Source organism: Pinus tabuliformis, chromosome Q (assembly GCF_031772625.1).
Source record: "Pinus tabuliformis cultivar Carrire ecotype Pingquan chromosome Q, CPIR1, whole genome shotgun sequence".
Lineage (NCBI taxonomy): Eukaryota > Viridiplantae > Streptophyta > Pinopsida > Pinales > Pinaceae > Pinus > Pinus tabuliformis.
In genome coordinates this window covers 305,715,577-305,734,035 of record NC_142296.1, presented here as the reverse complement: position 1 = coordinate 305,734,035, position 18,459 = coordinate 305,715,577, and the positions used below count along the sequence as shown (strand labels likewise).

At 38.4% G+C, this 18,459-nt stretch overlaps 1 protein-coding gene across 3 annotated transcripts in view; it reads left to right on the top strand.

Annotated features, from left to right (window-relative positions):
• Positions 1–806: 806 nt before the first annotated feature.
• LOC149219421 (uncharacterized) overlaps positions 807–18,459 on the top strand; it is a 290,102-nt gene continuing 272,449 nt past the window's right edge. For 2 of the 3 annotated variants that reach the window (XR_016249234.1, XM_089384364.1), the window contains exon 1: positions 808–1,858. Coding sequence is in view for 2 of the 3 variants with exons in the window: in XM_089384364.1 (XP_089240490.1) it covers positions 1,277–1,858 (582 nt within the window). In the remaining variant the exon portion in view is untranslated. Of the gene's footprint in view, positions 1,859–18,459 lie in introns of all 3 variants that reach the window. The other variant, XM_089384365.1, reaches the window with a different exon arrangement.

Sequence of the window (18,459 nt, the reverse complement as noted above, 5' to 3'; positions counted from 1 at the left end):
TGAAGATTTCATTAACTCCACTAGAAGCATCTGCCTTGTCTATTTCCATATAAAGGAGAACGACCATAAAAAAAATAGTATAAAAAAACATGTCATCAACAAGATATGTTAGGCAATGATACCAATCACCACAAGATATATTTTGGGTTCAATCTCTATGTTTGGAGTTTAAGGTTACATCCACAAGGCACTCCATCAACAAAAAAGCATAGTTTCACCATTCCATCATAAGTGAAGGGAAGATTCAACATACTATTTGGTAAGGAAAAAAAATCAAATAATTGTCATATTCTTAATATTAACACTCTTAACCACTCTATCCATCTTATACCCTGTAATATCATAATATATATATATTCTAACTTAAATACTTTTCAAATTCTAATAAAAAATTGTGAATCATTAATATTTTAATATCTTTATAATATTATATCACATATATCTATAAAAACCATCCAAATTTCTCTAATAAATTATTACTTATTAATTTTTAAAACCACCCAAATGTTTGTAATAAATTATTACACATTCATTTTCAAAATTCTAAATTGTTGATTTACCAAATTCTAATACTTTCGGATAAAAAGATACCAAATTCTATAGTCATAACCAATTCTGAAAATTTGGAAGGCAATGATACAAATCACCACAATTTGATTCCAAAGTCTCCCAAACCCTCACAATCGTATAACTACCATGCTTCCATGCTTATCAACTCGGAAGCTCTTCATAAAACCATTTTGGAGCATTCTCACCTTTCGACTTCTCAACTCGCTACTAGATAAATAAAATAAATAAGAGTCGCCATGAATTTTAGAGGAAGTCGAAGTTGCCCTACCGTAGCCCATTTGAAAATACGCGTTCGCTATGTCTACTCATTAAACCCTCACATACCGACCAAATCCGAGAGTAGGATATTCCAGCATTACTCTGAACACTTTGCTGCAGAATCTATCCGTTGGGAAATTGAGTGCACGCACAAAGCAAGAGAAGGAGAGTGGGGATTATGTATTCTCAGATCATCATGCGGTCCTACCTCTAATCGTTCCCGCTTACAATGACTGTCTCCACACAAGTCCAGGTATTCATGACAAGCAACAGGAGAAAATGTTCTGCGAATACAAATAAGATCAATACTACTAGTAGAGGGTTTAATAATAATTCATTTGAAGGAAAGGGCTAAACATCTGCATTACAGTTCCTGTCTTTTGGGCCTACCGGATCACAATTCTTTGACTGAATATACAGGGCAATATCAACTCCATTGGCAATCAGAATGGATGAAAGACTTGGGCAGGAGCTACAAAGCTTCTGGAAGAATCCAGTGCCCAGGGACAGAATAGTCTTGGTGGGTTCCGAGGATTCGGATGAATTCGATCTCTTCTGCTGGGCTATGGAGAGAACTTATATTGTTGGAATGGACAGTGAGTGGAAGCCCTCCTTTCTTTCAAATATCAGCGGCAATCCCCGAGTCTCGATTTTACAGATCGCTTGCAGGATTTATGATTTTGATGATGATGAACACAATTCAAATAACACAAACGTTTGCAACACTGAAACAGATGTCGTTAATCAAAGTGAATGTGATATTGGCAATGGAGGTAGAAATTTGTCCCATAAAAAGGCTCAATGGAGACACAAAATGTTCGGAGGAGTTGGTGATTCACAAGGGCATAAAGTGCAGGAATTGGTGTTTTTGTTAGACTTGCTGGCTCTCCCAGTTTCGTCATTTGGGAAGACATTGAAAGCTGTGTATGTATCTCTGGACATACTGAAGTTGGGTTTTAGGTTTAAACAAGATTTGATGTACTTGGCTGGATCTTTTTCCAGAGAAGAGGGTCATTCTTACTTTGACAAGGTGCTTGCTTTTTTGTTCTCTTTACTCGTCACTTACTGTTTTCTTAGTCCAGCTGCTTTACACTTCTGCTGTTATTTATTATCATAAAAGCACTATTTATAATTAATTGAAGTGGATTCTCCTATCTGGAGTTCCCACCATTCTATTTTTCCTCTTTGCTTTTATTTTCTGGTTGTCCTTTATCTCGTTTTAGATTCAGAGTTATGTTTACGAGATGGTGGAAACAAGACCAGGAAACCTATTTCCGTTTTTGTCTTGGCGCTACATTAGTCCATTATTTATCATGTTTATGTGCATAATAGGAAGGGGCAGTTTCATATTTCTTATTCGCCCAAGCACTCTAGGTCCATTTCTCGTTCCATTCCCTTTTTTGTTTTGTTTCTGGTAAAATATGTCCAGATTGAATTTGTAGCTGATTCAATTCCACATGCTCAATTCCATGGCAGCAGCCTCTGTACTTTGATAAATTTTACTCAATTCCATAAGTTCACAGACTCTGGTAGCAGATTGAATTTGTTTTTTAAATGGAAAAAGGAAAATTTCAATTCCCTCTCTCTCACACACACCTACACATATATATAAAATTTATTTTCAAAAATTTGAAATTTATATATGGACAAACGTAATGTCAATTTTTATCTAAATTTCATTGGAATCTTTCTGAATTTCGTGGTCGCTGAACCTGTTACCCACATTTTGTCTGAGACTAAGTGGGGGCCTCAGTTAATTTTCGAAGAAAGAGGTGTACAAGGAAAGAAAGAACATTGAAATACATGACAGTGAAAGCTACGTGTGTCCCAAAGGGTGCAATCCCAAAGCTGATTTCAAACTGGCTGTTCTGTGCCATCTAGGAACAGAGGCCGAACTTTCTGTTTTCAAAGCATTTTCAATGAAGAGGAAATGCTATCAGTCACTGTCAGCACCATTGAAAGGAGCCCGAGTTGAGATACAAGTCAATGCATCATTGCTGATTTTAAAGGGAGAAGAGGAAAGTTTTTTGTTTTTGTTTTTGGTATCCCAAAGGAGCCCAACAGCGCAACTGACACGTAACTACTAGTAAACCTTGTGAAAAATCAGTGACCTACCAGCTTGCAACTTTGAATTGTCACCGACAATGTGACCAACTCCCTCTTAATCTGTACTTTGCTATGCACAACTCTGATTCACTGACTTCCAAATTAGCTCAGACACGCTCTGATACCATGTTGAATTTCCACGATCTTGAGTCTAGGTTAGAATCTTAAAATCTATGACGCTACCAAACCAAGAATCTCAACAAGAACTACTTTGCACATCGGAAAATATGAAGCAGTAAATCACATATGCACAAGTACACACAATTTTTAACAAATATTGTTCAATAATGTACAACCCATCTTCGTAATATTAAACCAATCTGAATAATACAACAATCTATGGAATACAAGATACAATGACAATCACGCTGTGTAGACCCTATGTCGTATCTTGCCCTGCTGGTCCTTTGCTTCCATATTGCTCTCTAGCTGCCCCTTAGTCCTTCAAAGGACAACACATAGAGTCTCCAGGAAGGCTGCCACCTAACACTGCTGCAAGTCACTTTTGCTGCATGTACACGGGCTGATCCAATCTACTCTATAGGCTAGCCAATACCTGCAACTTCGACATTGTCACCTACAATGTGACCAACTCCCTCTTAAGCTGTACTTCGCTGTGCACAACTCTGATTCACTGACTTCCAAAGTAGCTCAGACACGCTCTGATACCATGTTGAATTTCCACGATCTTGGGTCTAGGTTAGAATCTTAAAATCTTTGATGCTACCAAACCAAGAATCTCAACAAGAACTACTTTGCACATCGGAAAATATAAAGTAGTAAATCACATATGCACAAGTACACATAATTTTTAACAAATATTGTACAATAATGTACAACCCAATCTTCGTTATATTAAACCAATCTGAATAATACAACAGTCTATGGAATACAAGATACAATGACAATCACGTTGCGCAGACTCTATGTCGTATCTTGTCCTGCCAGTCCTTTGCTTCCGTACTGCTCTCTAGCTGCCCCTTAGTCCTTCAAAGGACAACACATAGAGTCTCCAGGAGGGCTGCCACCTAACATTGTTGCATGTCACTTTCGCTGCATGTACACAGGCTGATCCAATATGCTCTCTAGGCTGGGCAATACTTGAGTTCCAATTTGCCTTCTAGTAGCCTCTTTCGTCCATCAAAGAGCTACTCATAAGGCTCCAAACTTCACCCAATCTTCAACTATCTTCTTCACTTCAAGATTGCTAGTCTAGGGCTACTTTGGGTAGCCAACAAACTTCCCTCCACCAGATCAATGGCACCCAATCCTTCACTACAAGTTCTACTCCTAGGATAGACTTTTGAACTCCACAAAAAGTCCTCCAAATGGCACCCACAGGCTGCTCAACAAACTGATCTAAAACTTGGATCCAACACCTAAAACATGCACCAAAATATGGACCTCTGTCCACTGTTTGAGTTCTCCTTGACAGGCTCGGTCTGGTTAGGGCACAAAACAAAGTCCCTAACAACCCTCTTTTCTACCCAGATTTGCTCCAAAATGATGCGGCTGCCCTTCCTTGAGGGGTCGAGGAGGGTTGCTTCAATTCTGGGCTATCCCAACCCTCACAAACACTTCGACCTCCCTCCAAACACCTGCGGCATGCTACAACTGGGCTCCTCCAAGCTTGCGGCTGCCTTATAAGGATTTGAACCCCTCTTATTAGCCCTCAAAACAATCCCCTTTGTTGCGGCCCTCTAGCAAGGCACCTCGACCCGCTTTCCAACAACTTGGTCACCCTAAATTGGCTCTGAAACAATCCCTTGTTCCCATGTTGGTCTATCCTCCTTGCTACGACCTCGAACAAAGGTAATTCTCCTCTCCAATGAGCACTTTGTGAGGTAAGTGTTGCACAAATGGATGAGGATTAGAGTCCTCCATCACCTCCTATATATACACATAAGAAGGGCTCCCTTGGACGTCATTCTAGGGCTTGACAAGCTGTCACAAGGCTAAATAACATTAAGCCGACCTTGTCACTTCTTGTGCAAACCCACACATAAACTTCAAAAATTCATATCTCCATTTCTAGGGCTCCGATTTGAGTGATCTTCGAAGCATTGGAATTGCCACGCCAAGCTTTATCACCTAAAATTTTCTCATGCTCAAATTTTTCATGGTTTTGGCCCAAATTCCGATGGTTGCAAAACCCCAAGCTTGGGTTCCAAGCCCACAAGTGACTCTTGTGGCGCTTTGCCCTCCAAACACCGAACCCTAGGGCTTGGAGTATCGCCCAAGCTAGCCAAAAATCAACAACAGGAAGAACGACTTGGCATTGCCATCTCATCGTGAAATCCATGTCATCATTATCAAGTTGTGACTTATGCAAGTGTCATCACAGTGTCATGTGTGTCCATGTGTCTTGCCACATCATTTGTGGATGTAATAATGTAATTATCAAAAAGAAAGGACAAAATGTAATATGTGGAAGTCCAAGAGTGATATGTGGAATGTGAAAAGTCACATAGTCATATATGGACAAAAGAGTCTTAAGGAAAAGTCTAAAAGTCATATAGAAGTCCAAAGGTCACATTAGAAGTCCAAGAGTTGTGAGGGTAACTCGAGAGTCATAGGGGGTGTGAAAGGTCATTCCTCTTGTTATAAAAGAAACCTCATAACTCAAGCAAAGGGCTTTTGGAGGATTTGCCGTTGGAGAGCTAGCCTTGGCTTCTCTAGCTTAGCATAGGAGAGGACATCATTCGCTGGAGAAGTAAGAAGTGTCTTAATGTTCCACTATTGGAGCTAGTGACTCACCATTGTAATTGTGTACTTGGATCTTTCACCTAATAATCAGAAGCTCGCTGAGCCAACACATTTTCATGCATGTATCGTGAATATTGTAAGACTATTATTTAGATGTTTGCAATATATGTTTTGTTCATATGTACTAAGGAAATTGAACTATTTCATTGGATTTGGTACTTATCTTGTTGAATGTGTGTTGTATTTGCTTTAATGTTCGTTGTGTCTATGTGAACTATTTTGCTAGATAACTAACGAATCTTTCCTTGCTCTCGTGTGCCTCTCTTAGGATAGTACTATTACTTTCCTTCTAGAGACTCACTCTTTCTTCCCTCTCGTGAAAGTCTCCTTTTACACATTGCAATTGGTGTTTCACAGTGTCAACTTACTTGCTGATTTCAAAGGTTATGTGCATACTCTCTTATGTTATTCATTGTAGCTGAGGCAAACCTTTAAGTTATGGTGGCCGGGTCGATACTCTGGATGGGGCTCCTACTCTAAATGGTGTGAGGTCTAATTGAGACTTCATACCAGGGAGACCCCCTTGGTTGACGGATTTTCAGCACCTTCAACAGTTGGCACTAGGAGGGCCAGATGACAAGCTGTGATTGTTGAGTCTGTTTTGAACCTCTTATCTTAAATGGCTCTTCCCCAAATCATACTTCTGGGTTGTTTTTCCAATAGATCCGATGGTAAACTTTTTATCCTCGATGGACCTCTTTATGACTTGTCTCAATTCAAGTTTGATGGTGAGGGTGATACATCCATAGTCGAGCATGCATCTCTTTTTCTTAAGTTCTGTGAATATTATGAAATTGATTGTGAAGATGTGGCTTGTGTTCTTTTCTTCCTCACACTTGAAGGTCGAGTTAATCGATGGTGTCATACCCTACCACTCACTTCCATTCATTCTTTTGAACACTTCATCAAGGAGCTTCATTTAGCCTTTGATAAGTATGATTACCAAGATGTTCTTAAAAGGATTAATCAACTAAGAATGAACCCTGGTGAGTCAATTGAGGATTTTGCTAATCGATTCCTTCACCTATGTTATGAATTTTCTGAAGAAGATACAAATTGGGATTTATTTAAATAAAAGTTTGAGCGTTTGGTTCATATCTCTTTACATGGTGAGCCCAAACCCCCTGATGTTTCTATTTCCCCAACTTTTGTAAATCATGAGACACCTCTAATTTTAGAGGAGGAACCTACTATTCTTTTTGTTCCTTGTCCTCCTTTTCCAATGCCAATTTGGGTGCCTATTGAGATTGGGAAATTTGCAAATCAAATGGCTGATCTGTCTCTTCAACCTTCATCCATTTCTCATAATCTAGATCTAATGGAGGAAACTTTGGAATGGTTTATGGAGCCTAAGGTGAAGACTAACCCCTCCATTCCGCAAGATGATATTAATGCTCATAACTTCAGTCTTGAATCTAATATGGATACCTATCATCCTCTATCATCTCTTTCTCATGATCCCTTGTCCCTTGATCTGCTTGATCAATCTCTTCCAAATCCAAGCAGTGAACAGGTGCAAGGTAGTCACATTTCGTAGGTAGAGGAGCAGGAAGGTGAAGATTATTTCAATCTTTCTTCTCTTTTTCAAAGTCCTTTGTGTGAAGATGGTGTTTCCTCATTCTTGGCTGATATTGAATCTGGTAGTCAATCAAATGAAATCAATTTGCCTAATCAATTTGAAGTCTTGGGCAACCATCATTCTGATGAGGATGACTCCGTTGATGTATATGATGATGGAAGCCCAAGTGCACCAACTGATCTTTTGGTTTCTCAAGAAGATTTTGTTTTGAAAGATTTAGATCTTAAATCTGATTCGGTCAAAGAAGATTCTCTTATGAACACTTCATTTTCTTTAACTCACTATTCCCTGTGTCCTATTGCTTGTGATGAAAATATGCCATGCTCTCCGGATTCACATTCTGATGAGTTGAATCTTGAAATGACACAAGATAGTGAGATTATCCATGATGAAGAAGGAAGCAATCAAATTATAGAGAATCCATTCCATCCCTTATCATCTCCTGTTTTGCATGAGGACAACTCTTCAAATTAGGTTGCTCATTAGATTTCCTCGATTCATATATCTCTAGACTTACAATCAGAAGGGTCTTATTACTTGAGTAATCTATTTGTTGAAGTTGTAAAATCTAATCAAACCAGTGATGTAGATGGCTGCCATTTAGATAATGGTGATCTTGTTTGTTTAATTGATATTGTCCACATGCAATTTGCGATCTAACTTAGTTCTCAAAATGTTGTTATCTATCTTTTCAAAGTTTCGGAACCTGTTAGGGAGTTGAGGCAATTCAACTTTCATTGATGATTATGTCAAGTTCTTGCAATCCTGATGAGATCCCTGGACCATGTAAGATCTGGGTTTCCTTGCAGAACTCTTTCCTTCGTATTTGTCATTGGATGCAAACTCTTTCTTGAAAGATTTTCAGTATTTCAGATATAGTTTTCCTAACTTTCAAGATTTGGTTTCTGATCAGATAAAAGATCTTGCTTTAGTTGATTCATCCCCATGCAAGTCTCTTGTATCAAATTCGGGTTCATAATTTATATCTTTCATGGATGCACAAAGCTATGAAGGTTGTCATTCTCATTGTCAAGATAAAGATCAACATTGGTTGAAGAATTCATATTTGGAAAGTGATTCTGTGAAAAATAAACTCTTAATCCTCATTGTGAATGTTATTAAACTAATTATTTTTGTTTTGGCCCAATCAATCCTTTTGAGCAACATTCAAGTCTTCAATCATTTAGTGGAGCAAAACCCTCATGTTGATATGTATTCTAGACTTGATGTGACATACCCTTTTAACATTTTGTTATCATGTTATTTCAATTGGTTTCCTGGATTTATAAGGCCAAAAATTGCTTCTAATTTCCCAAGCTTTCATATTACTGGTTTGGTTTATAATCAAATACAAAGGAAACCATTGGAGAATCAAGAATCTTATATGCTAATTCATCAACCCAGTCTTAAAACTAGTCCTAACAACTGTCACTCAATGAATCATTTTCCCATTAGCACATTTGATGATAGTTGTCTTACATTGGTTGATCTTGTCGATTCTCCTTATAATTTGAGTACACTGATTGAAAGTTCATCTTTCCTAGAATTTCAGGGTTTTCAAAAGGATAGTTTTGAATTTCACGATCAAATCTATGATTGGCCGCAAACATCTTACTTAGCAAGCCCTTATGCTAACAACAAGCTTCGATCCTTCTTGATGCTTGCTAAGCAAGACAACACAAATGAAGGTACATTCACGGGAAGCCCTTCAGGTTTGTTTGATTTTTCTTTTAATAAAAAAGGTAAGGTTGTTGGTTGGTTAAGGTTAGTTGTTATGGCACATCTTTCTGCCTTTGGAAGACCTTCAATATTTTGTGCAAGTTATTCAAATTCTTATCTTCTTTTTCACGCAATGTTTTATATCAGTTTTAATCGCTTGTATCTTTGTGTATGCAAGTCGGAAGCAGTTACGGTGGCTACATTGAAATTTCAATGCACTTAGCCCTGACTTTCTAGCTAGTTAGATTAGGAGTAGGTTTAGCTGTATCCTAATTTTCCTTTATAATCATCGTGCACTTGCTCTCTGTTAGTCTTTCCATGGTTTTCTTATTTCTGTTTCTCGCATCCTGCTTTCAGTCTAGCCCTCCTTTTGCTTTGCACTTTTTGTTTTTTTTCTATGTTTTCTCATGTCTTTTCTATTGTGTTTTTTTTTAATAAGACTTTGCATGAAAAAATGCGCCTGTTTGGCTCAAAACGCAATGTGGCAAAGTTTGAAAAGGGAAATTGTGATGATGAGCAACTCTTGGCTAATCTGCTACCCTCTTCTCTATTTGAGTTTATATATCTTTTAAAGTCAATGACGTTTGAACGGAAAATACGATTCGTTCCGGGCAGAAAGCCTTTGGTCGAACTATGAAGCCCGTATCTTTATTAGAGCTCTCATTCTGGCTCAGCCTTGTATTGAATGGTGTTTCGATATGTCGACTCAACCAAGTAGAGAAGGGAAAGGAGAAAACTTTAAAACAAGCATATTAGCTTCAATTATCTTTCAAATCCCTTAAACCAGGAACAATCTCTCCTGCTCTCAATAAGTCGGGATCCCTCTTCCACCCGTGCTATAAATGTTTAATAAGTGCTTCAATCATATCTTTAAGAAAATAAAACAAGGGTGAAGAAGAGAAAGGCTTTCTACGCAGAGAGGTGAAGCAAGCAGCTTCGTCGGGGTACTGTCTAGGCCTGTTGGTAGCGAAGCAATGCTTGTGTTTCCTTGAGGTGACTTCGCCGGGGTACTGAATAGGGTCGCTGGCAGCAGAGCAACACCGGAGAATGTGCTTAAAAAGCTCTGCATACTTATTATCCTTTTCCCGTATCGAAAATTGAGGTATGACTAGTTTTATGTTGATGTGTTTTAAGTTGAGCAAAGAATAGAGGGGACTATATCTTTAACTGGGACAAGTAGCAAAGCCGGGGTAATCTATATGGTGAATCAATACTTCTTGAAACACTGAGGCCTCCACTTAAGGATTAAACCTAAACAGTGACGCTGGAGTTCTTCCAGTGTGTCGCCAAGTGTTGTCGCTGCGACAAACACCCTCCAAAATTTTGCTTACACTTGAATTTTGGAGCCTATTGAGGATCTTGTGATCTGTCATTCCATGGTCACTTCATGGTCATCTAATTTTTTGCAAAGTATTAAGTCTTCTTCTAAGTGTCAAAGTCACTTGCTCACACATGTTCTGTCTTCGATGAATTCACAAACACACATCTTTCTATGCAAGCTTAGATAGGCATTGCACAACTCTTGAAGGTAAGGCTTGCACAATCATTAGTGACAATGACTACGCAATCCATAAGCACAGTGTACTGCACAACACTAAGTGCACACTCTCTATTGACAATGACCCTCACTTTCATTGCAATTATACTTCTATTTCGGTGAGTTTTCTCAACTATCGCTTTGGCACACTTTTGTTTTCGCAAGTGTCGCTTTCACATTTGTGACAACCGTTTTTGCTTGCTTTCACTTTAACAAGTGTTGTTTTCATGTTATCTTCACTAGGGCATGGGTCCCTTTCACTTTCTTTAAGCTTTTGCAAGTGTCATTTGCTCTTTTTTCTTACTTTCGCAAGTGTCATCTTATGGTTAGGGAAGTGTCACATCTAGTCAAGGGGAGTCATTTATACATTCTTGAAGGGCAGTTTTGATGTGCATTGTCTTGCACAACTATGGTCTATCCACCATAAAGTTATGCCTTAGACACATTCCCCAAGTCTTGAGCACTGTTTCACTAGTGTCGCAAAGTGCATCTTAAGTGTCACACTTGGAGGTAAGTGTTGTTCTGGTATCGTTTCAATTAGGACATGTTGATAAATGCTTCAGTGTAGAGTGGTTAATAGTCTATAAGTGTGTGATCATGTTCAGGTATTGTTTTGGTCCCATCTCTCTGATCTTCGGTCCCACACTTAGTCATTTTCTGCAATTGATCCTTCTCTAGTCAACCTTCCTCCAGTCTGCCTCCCTGAACTGCGCATTGTGCAGTCTCAGGCCTTAGTCAGCCTGCCCTGCCTCTTGGAACTGCACAATGCGCAGTCATAGTGCTCAAGGATTGCCTCTTGCTACCCAGAACTACACAATCCTGCCTCCTAGCCAATTGCCTTCTATGCATTGCGCAGTTGCAAGTAGCAGTCCGTCTCCCTGCCTCCCTGAACTGCATAACTGCACAATCCTCTGGTCCTCTCTCTCTCCTGAATTGCGCATTGTGCAGTTACAGTGGGCAAGCCTGCCTCACTATAACCCTTAGTCTTGTCTCTTGGGCCTCCAGTAATGCGCATTGCACAGTCACAAGCATCAATCCCTCACTTCTATCGTCTAGAATTGCACACTTCCCAATCCCTCAATCTTCCTGTTCAATACTTAGTTCTAGGTCGCTCAGTGGTTTTCATGAAGAAGGTTAGACTAGGAGATTTCCTGGCTGATGCCTTCTTGCCATGAGCGAATTTCATCTATAGGTACTATACTTTGACATGACAGGATGATGCTTAGAAAGGAGGAGAAGGAGACTATGCTAGAAGACACTTGTGAAGCAAGAACCATGAAGAAGTCATCAAGCAAGAAGATGAAGGGACACTAGTTTACGATAGAAGACCAAAGATCAAGACCACATGAAGACTCCATATCATTCAGCCCCTTGGAGGGTGAAGATGAAGAACAAAGCATATCTTTCATGAAGATGAAGTATCGAACAAACCTCTCACGAAGATTAAAGACAAAGCAACAAGAAGAACAACTTGGCATTTCCATCTCATCATGAAGTCCATGTCATCATTGTCAAGTTGTGACTTATGCAAGTGTCATCACAGTGTCATGTGTGTCCATGTGTCTTGCCACATCATTTGTGGATGTAATGATGTAATTATCAAAAGGAAAGGACAAAATGTAATATGTGGAAGTCCAAGAGTCATATGTAGAATGTGAAACTCACATAGTCGTATATGAACAAAAGAGTTTTTAGGAAAAGTCTAAAAGTCATATAGAAGTCCAAAGGTCACATTAGAAGTCCAAGATTCATGAGGGTAACTCAAGAGTCATATGGGATATGAAAGGTCATTCCTCTTGTTATAAAAGAAACCTCATAACTCAAGCAAAGGGCTTTTGGAGGTTTAGCCTTGGCTTCTCTAGCTTAGCATAGGAGAGAAGATCATTCTTTGGAGAAGTAAGAAGTGACGTAATGTTCCACTATTGGAGCTAGTGACTCGCCATTGTAACTGTGTACTTGGATCTTTCACCTAATAATCAAAAGCTCACTGAGCCAACACATTTTCATGCATGTATCGTGAATATTGTAAGACTATTCTTTATATTTTTGCGGTATATGTTTTGTTCATATGTACTAAGGAAATTGAACTATTTCATTGGCTTTGATACTTATCTTGTTGAATGTGTGTTGTATCTGCTTTAATGTTCGTTGTGCCTATGTGAACTATTTCACTAGTTAACTAATGAATCTTTCCTTGCTCTCGTGTGCCTCTCTTAGGATAATACTATTACTTTCCTTCTAGAGACACACTCTTTCTTTCCTTTCATGAAAGTTTCCATTTACACATTGCAATTGGTGTTTCATAGTGTCAACTTACTTGCTGATTTCAAAGGTTATGTGCATACTCTTTTATGTTATTCATTGTAGTTGAGGCAAGCCTTTAATTTATGGTGGCTAGGGCAATACTACAGATGGGGCTCCTACTCCAAACTGTGTGAGGTCTAATTGAGACTTCATACCAGGGAGCCCCCCTTGGTTGATGGATTTCCAGCACCGTCAACACATAAGTAGATGAGAAAATATTGTCTCTAATTGTTGAATAACATAAGAATATATTGCTCTCATTGTTATGCTCCAAGTTTATCTCTGAAGAAGAATCTAATAAGCTCTTGAAGTAATTAGAAATTTAGAACTGCTAATTGTATTTCATTGGAATTGGTTATCTTGCTTCATTGAGATAGTCTTTTCAATTGCTCTTTAAGTACATCTAATTGCTCTTGTATTGAATATTACTATAAGCAAGTAATTTACCTTGTTGAAGTACTTAATACTTTTAATAATCTCATTGAAGCAATCACTTACATCTTGCATTTTCATTCTAAGTTAGAAGTGCATTTGAGGACTCTAGACCCTCATTCGCATTTAACATAGGTCACCTTGCAGTTCTCTTGCGGGCAATCCCTTGTAGGAACGAAGGCATCTAGGTGGTTAGCACCCCACGGGAGGTGTCGTTAATGAGGCCATAACCTCCTCCTTTTGGGCTTCTCTCTACAACTTGCGTTCGTATAGGATAGAACTTGCAGATTGCAACAACTGTTCATCCAACAACTTGGAATTCTAATTTGTATTGTGCAAGTAATTAATCTCTAAAGGCATTGGTCTCTAAATTGTGATCTTAAGAAATCTAATCAAATCGTTCTAAATAACCATACTTGCCTCTTAATTTCAACCAAGTTGCTAGGTCATTCAGTTGTGTCTCCTTAACTTGTTGGTTCCCAACAAGTTGTTCATTATCTTATCCATAGAGACTACCCCCCTTAGTTTGCAGTTAGGAGACAACTTAAACGAAGAGGGTAGGGATCAAATTGACAACCCCTACCCTGAGCGTTGTCGCAATTTTGTGTACAATTTGAGCAACAATGCACGTCGCATACCAATAGATCCAAGCCAAAGATAAACGCCCTGATTCAGATATGTAAAGAAAACAAGAAAATCGAACAATAATATATATAAGGCAAATCAAGATTATAGAAAAGGTTAGAGTGAAATATATACAAGATCTATTTACAAATTTACAAGTAAAAGCCCTTTAAATAGTAGATCTATTCATTTAAGCTCTAAAATAAATTTTGAAAGATTTTTTAAAAGATAGATAAGTTTTAGATCTAGAGCAAATGGTAAGGAGAACCCCCTTTCTTATTCGAATGATAAGTCTTTAAGTGACCCACTATGGGTTCTTCAGCTTCCTTTTGAAGAATGTAACTAGTGTCGGTCTTCATAATTGTATTTGTGAAAAGAAAATTTATTGTTAAAGAAATTGACTTATTAAAGCATGGGTTTCATGCTTGGGTCATTTATTTTTAGGTCAAAGCCTCTGTTGAAGGCTTCTAGGTTTTGCCTTGTGTCAATAGAGTCATTGTCATTTTTATTAGACCCTTCTTGGGCTTTTGTATCATGTAAAAAGACTTATTTTTGAGTCAAAAGAGTCATTTGTGACCTCCACAGCAAATCGGCCCTGTCCTCATGAAGTCGGCCTGGATTAGGGCTGTTCGACCCATCATAAAGGTATATATAATGGCAGTTTGACTCATTTGAAGTACACACTCAACAAGTTCGATCTACAAGAGAAAGAGGCAGAAAAAGAAGAGTGAAATTGAGGAGAGAGAAGGAAGATGCTGTAGAAGTCAAAGATCGAGTTCTTGGGCATCTCTATCTCATGTGTGCGAAGTTACTCGACTGTTGTTGGTGCCGAAATTTCAGAATCTACTACAGGTTCGAAATTCTGAAGTTGGGGGCCAAAAATATGTAGCTGGGGGTCGAAATTAAGGATTGAAGCTACATCTGAGAAGCTGACAGTTGGAGACTTTGGCAGGGGTTATCTACAAGAAGTAAGGGCTGACTTGGTGATTGGAGAAGGTCTTTGTCCAGGTCAAAAGGGTCTTGGATTGTCTCATCTTGATTTGAATCTATTAGTGGAAGAGTTGGACTGGGTTTTCCCCTTGTAGGGGTTTTGCCTTGGCTGAGTGCCTACATCTCATGTCTCTTGTTTGGGGTCTTCATATACATTTTATTTGGTAATTGCTTGATGAAATATAAACTAATAAAGAAGTAAAAGAAGCCAACATAAATCACAAGTAATTATCAAGAAAAAGGAATCAAACCCTAAGCATTGATTTCTCAACATGGTATTAGAGCTAAGGTGAAAGAAGGACTAGTTGAAGATCACTTTGTTGGCTATCAATTGAAGGAAGGAAAAGCAATCTTGGAAGGAAAGGTTACTCCCTCAATGGCAAGTTATTTGAAGATGGGACTCAATATCATGAAAATTGCAGGAAGCTGGATTGGAAGGATCATCTACAATCTATCTAGGAGAGTCAAGAGTGAAGGATTCTTGGCTGCACTTATAGGTACACTTGATGATGACAATGCATGGATCATTGATAGTGGAGCCTCAAGACATATGACGGGAGAAAGTGGACAACTTCATACTCTATCAAGAGAATCATCATCACATGCAGTGGAGCTAGGAGACAACAACAACTATGTAGTCAAGGGCCTTGGATCTACATCATTGAAGCTGGAAAGTGGAGCAAAGCTACACCTCAACAACATCCTTTATGTCCTAGGTTTGAAAAAGAATTTACTTTCCATTTCTTGTTTAGAAGATAAAGGAGATAGGGTTGCTTTTGTAGATGGTAAAGTTTTGGTTTGGGGAAAGGATTCAAGTATTGAAAAGGAAAAGGTTATTGGAGTTCGTGAAGGAAGACTATATAGAGTTATAACACCATCTCCTCAAGCCCTAGTTCACATGGAGATTAATCTTATTGAACTTTGGCATAGAAGATATGTGCATATTCATTAGAAGATAACACCCTCTCTTAGTCAATTGGTAAAGGGCATCCCCAACATCAAGGAAGACCATGAAGGAGTATGCAAGGGATGTGCTTTGGGAAAGAATACTAGGAAACCTTTTACACCAGTTACACAAGGTCTAAGGAGATATTAGACCGCATTCATTCCAATGTTTGTGGGCCCATGTCTAACAAATCTCTTGGAGGCCATATTTACTATGTGACCTTCATTGATGATCACTCTAGAAAGACATGGCTCTATCTTCTCAAGACAAAGGATGAAGTATTTGAAAAGTTCAAGGAATTTAGATCCGAAGTTGAGACCTTAACCGAAAGAAAGATAAAGACTTTGAGATCCGACAATGGAGGTGAATACACTTCAAAAGAACTTATTGCATATTGTAAAGAAGCAGGTATTAAGAGGGAGCTCATTGTTCCCTACAACCCCGAATAGAATGGAGTAGCAAAAAGGAAGAATAGAACCATTGAAGAATGCATAAGGACTATGATATTTGATCAAGATCTACCAAAATTTCTATGGGGAGAAGCAACCATGACAACAATATACATACAAAATAGAAGTCCTCATAGAATCCTTGATAATATGACACCAGAAGAAGCATTCATAGGGAAGAAGCCATGTGTAGACCATCTTCGAATCTTTGGGTGTCCTACATACATTCATGTTCAGAAAGACAAGCGAAAGAAGTTAGACTCTACAAGTGTAAAAGGTATCTTCGTTGGTTATAGCCTTTCATCAAAGGCTTATAGAATTTGCATCATAGAAGGAAGACAAATTGAAGTTAGTAGTGATATTATATTTGATGAAAACCATGCGTACAAAAGATCGAAGGATATACCAATTGACTCCGATGAAGAAGATGTACCTCTATTTGAAGAAGAAGAGCAAAATGACAAAACTCCTACAAACCAAGAAGAAGAAGAAGGACCAAGTGAAAGACAAGCGAAAGAAGTTAGACTCTACAAGTGTAAAAGGTATCTTTGTTCGTTATAGCCTTTCATCAAAGGCTTATAGAATTTGCGTCATAGAAGGAAGACAAATTGAAGTTAGTAGGGATATTATATTTGATGAAAACCATGCGTACAAAAGATCCAAGGATATACCAATTGAATCCGATGAAGAAGATGTACCTCTATTTGAAGAAGAAGAGCAAAATGACAAAACTCCTACAAACCAAGAAGAAGAAGAAGGACCAAGTGAGCCTATTCAATCTATAATCATTCTCGAAACGAAGAAGAGGTGAAATTGGTTAAAAGCTACACTTGAAGATGCCGAAGGACATGGAACAACTAAAGGATCTTTTAGAGAGAGCAAAAGACCAGAAAGATACTCAGGATATGCAACGTACATGATGAAGTTAATCAAAGCAGAACCAACTACCTTTGAAGAGGCCACTCATCAAGAAGAATGGAAGAAAAGAATGCAAGAGGAATATTAATCCATCATGAAGAATGGGCTTTGGGAAATCGTTCCTAGACCTAGTGACAAATCGGTTGTCACTTCCAAATGGATTTACAAAATCAAACATGCCGTTTGATGGAAGCATAGACAAATACAAAACTAGATTTGTTGCAAGGGGTTTCTCTCAAAATGAAGGAATAGATTATGAAGAAACCTTTGCTCTCACTGCTAGGTACACTACTATTAGATCTTTGGTTTCGCTAGCTGCTACTATGGGATGGAATATCCATCAAATGGATGTAAAAACAACATTTCTAAATGGAACCATTGATGAAGAAGTATATATTGAACAACCAAAAGGCTTTGAGATAAATGACATAGATACTCATGTTTCTAGACTCAAGAAAGCTCTATATGGCTTGAAGCAAGCTCCTAGGGCTTGGTATGCAAGGATGGATGCATATCTCTTAAGGATTGGGTTCATCAAAAGTTCTGCTGATGCAAACCTCTACATCAAGATAGTGAAGAATGAACCAGTCATTATACTACTATATGTAGATGATTTATTTATTACAGGTGTGGAGCGCAAAATTCTAGAATGCAAGAAAGTGTTGGCAATAGGATTGAAATGAAATATCTGGGACTCATGAGGTATTACACGGGCTTGGAAGTTTGGCAGAAACCCGATGAGATATATCTTGGTCAAGGTAAGTACATAATCAAGATGTTACAAAAGTTCGGTATGATGGATTCCAAGCCTATGACTACTCCCATGATCACAAATCTCAAGAAGTTGAAAAGCTCCAACACTAGTCTCGTCGATCCTACAAGCTATTATAAGTTGGTGGGCTCATTGATGTACTTGGTTAATACAAGACCTGAGATATGCTTTTCTGTAAACGTTCTTAGTCAATTTTAGTCAGAGCCTTGTCATGACCATTGGATAATTGCCAAGCATATATTGAGATACCTACGTGGAACAATTCATAACTGCTTGAAGTATGATGGAAAGGAAGTTAAGTTAACAGGTTTTACTGATTCTGATTGGGGTGGTAGTGACACTGATGGAAGAAGCACTACTAGTGGTTGTTTCAGTTTGGGATCTACAATGATTTCATGGATGAGTAGAAAACAAAGTCCTGTTGCGTTAAGTAGTGCTGAAGTTGAATATGTTGCTGCATGTGAAGTAGGAAAAGAAGCAGTTTGGTTA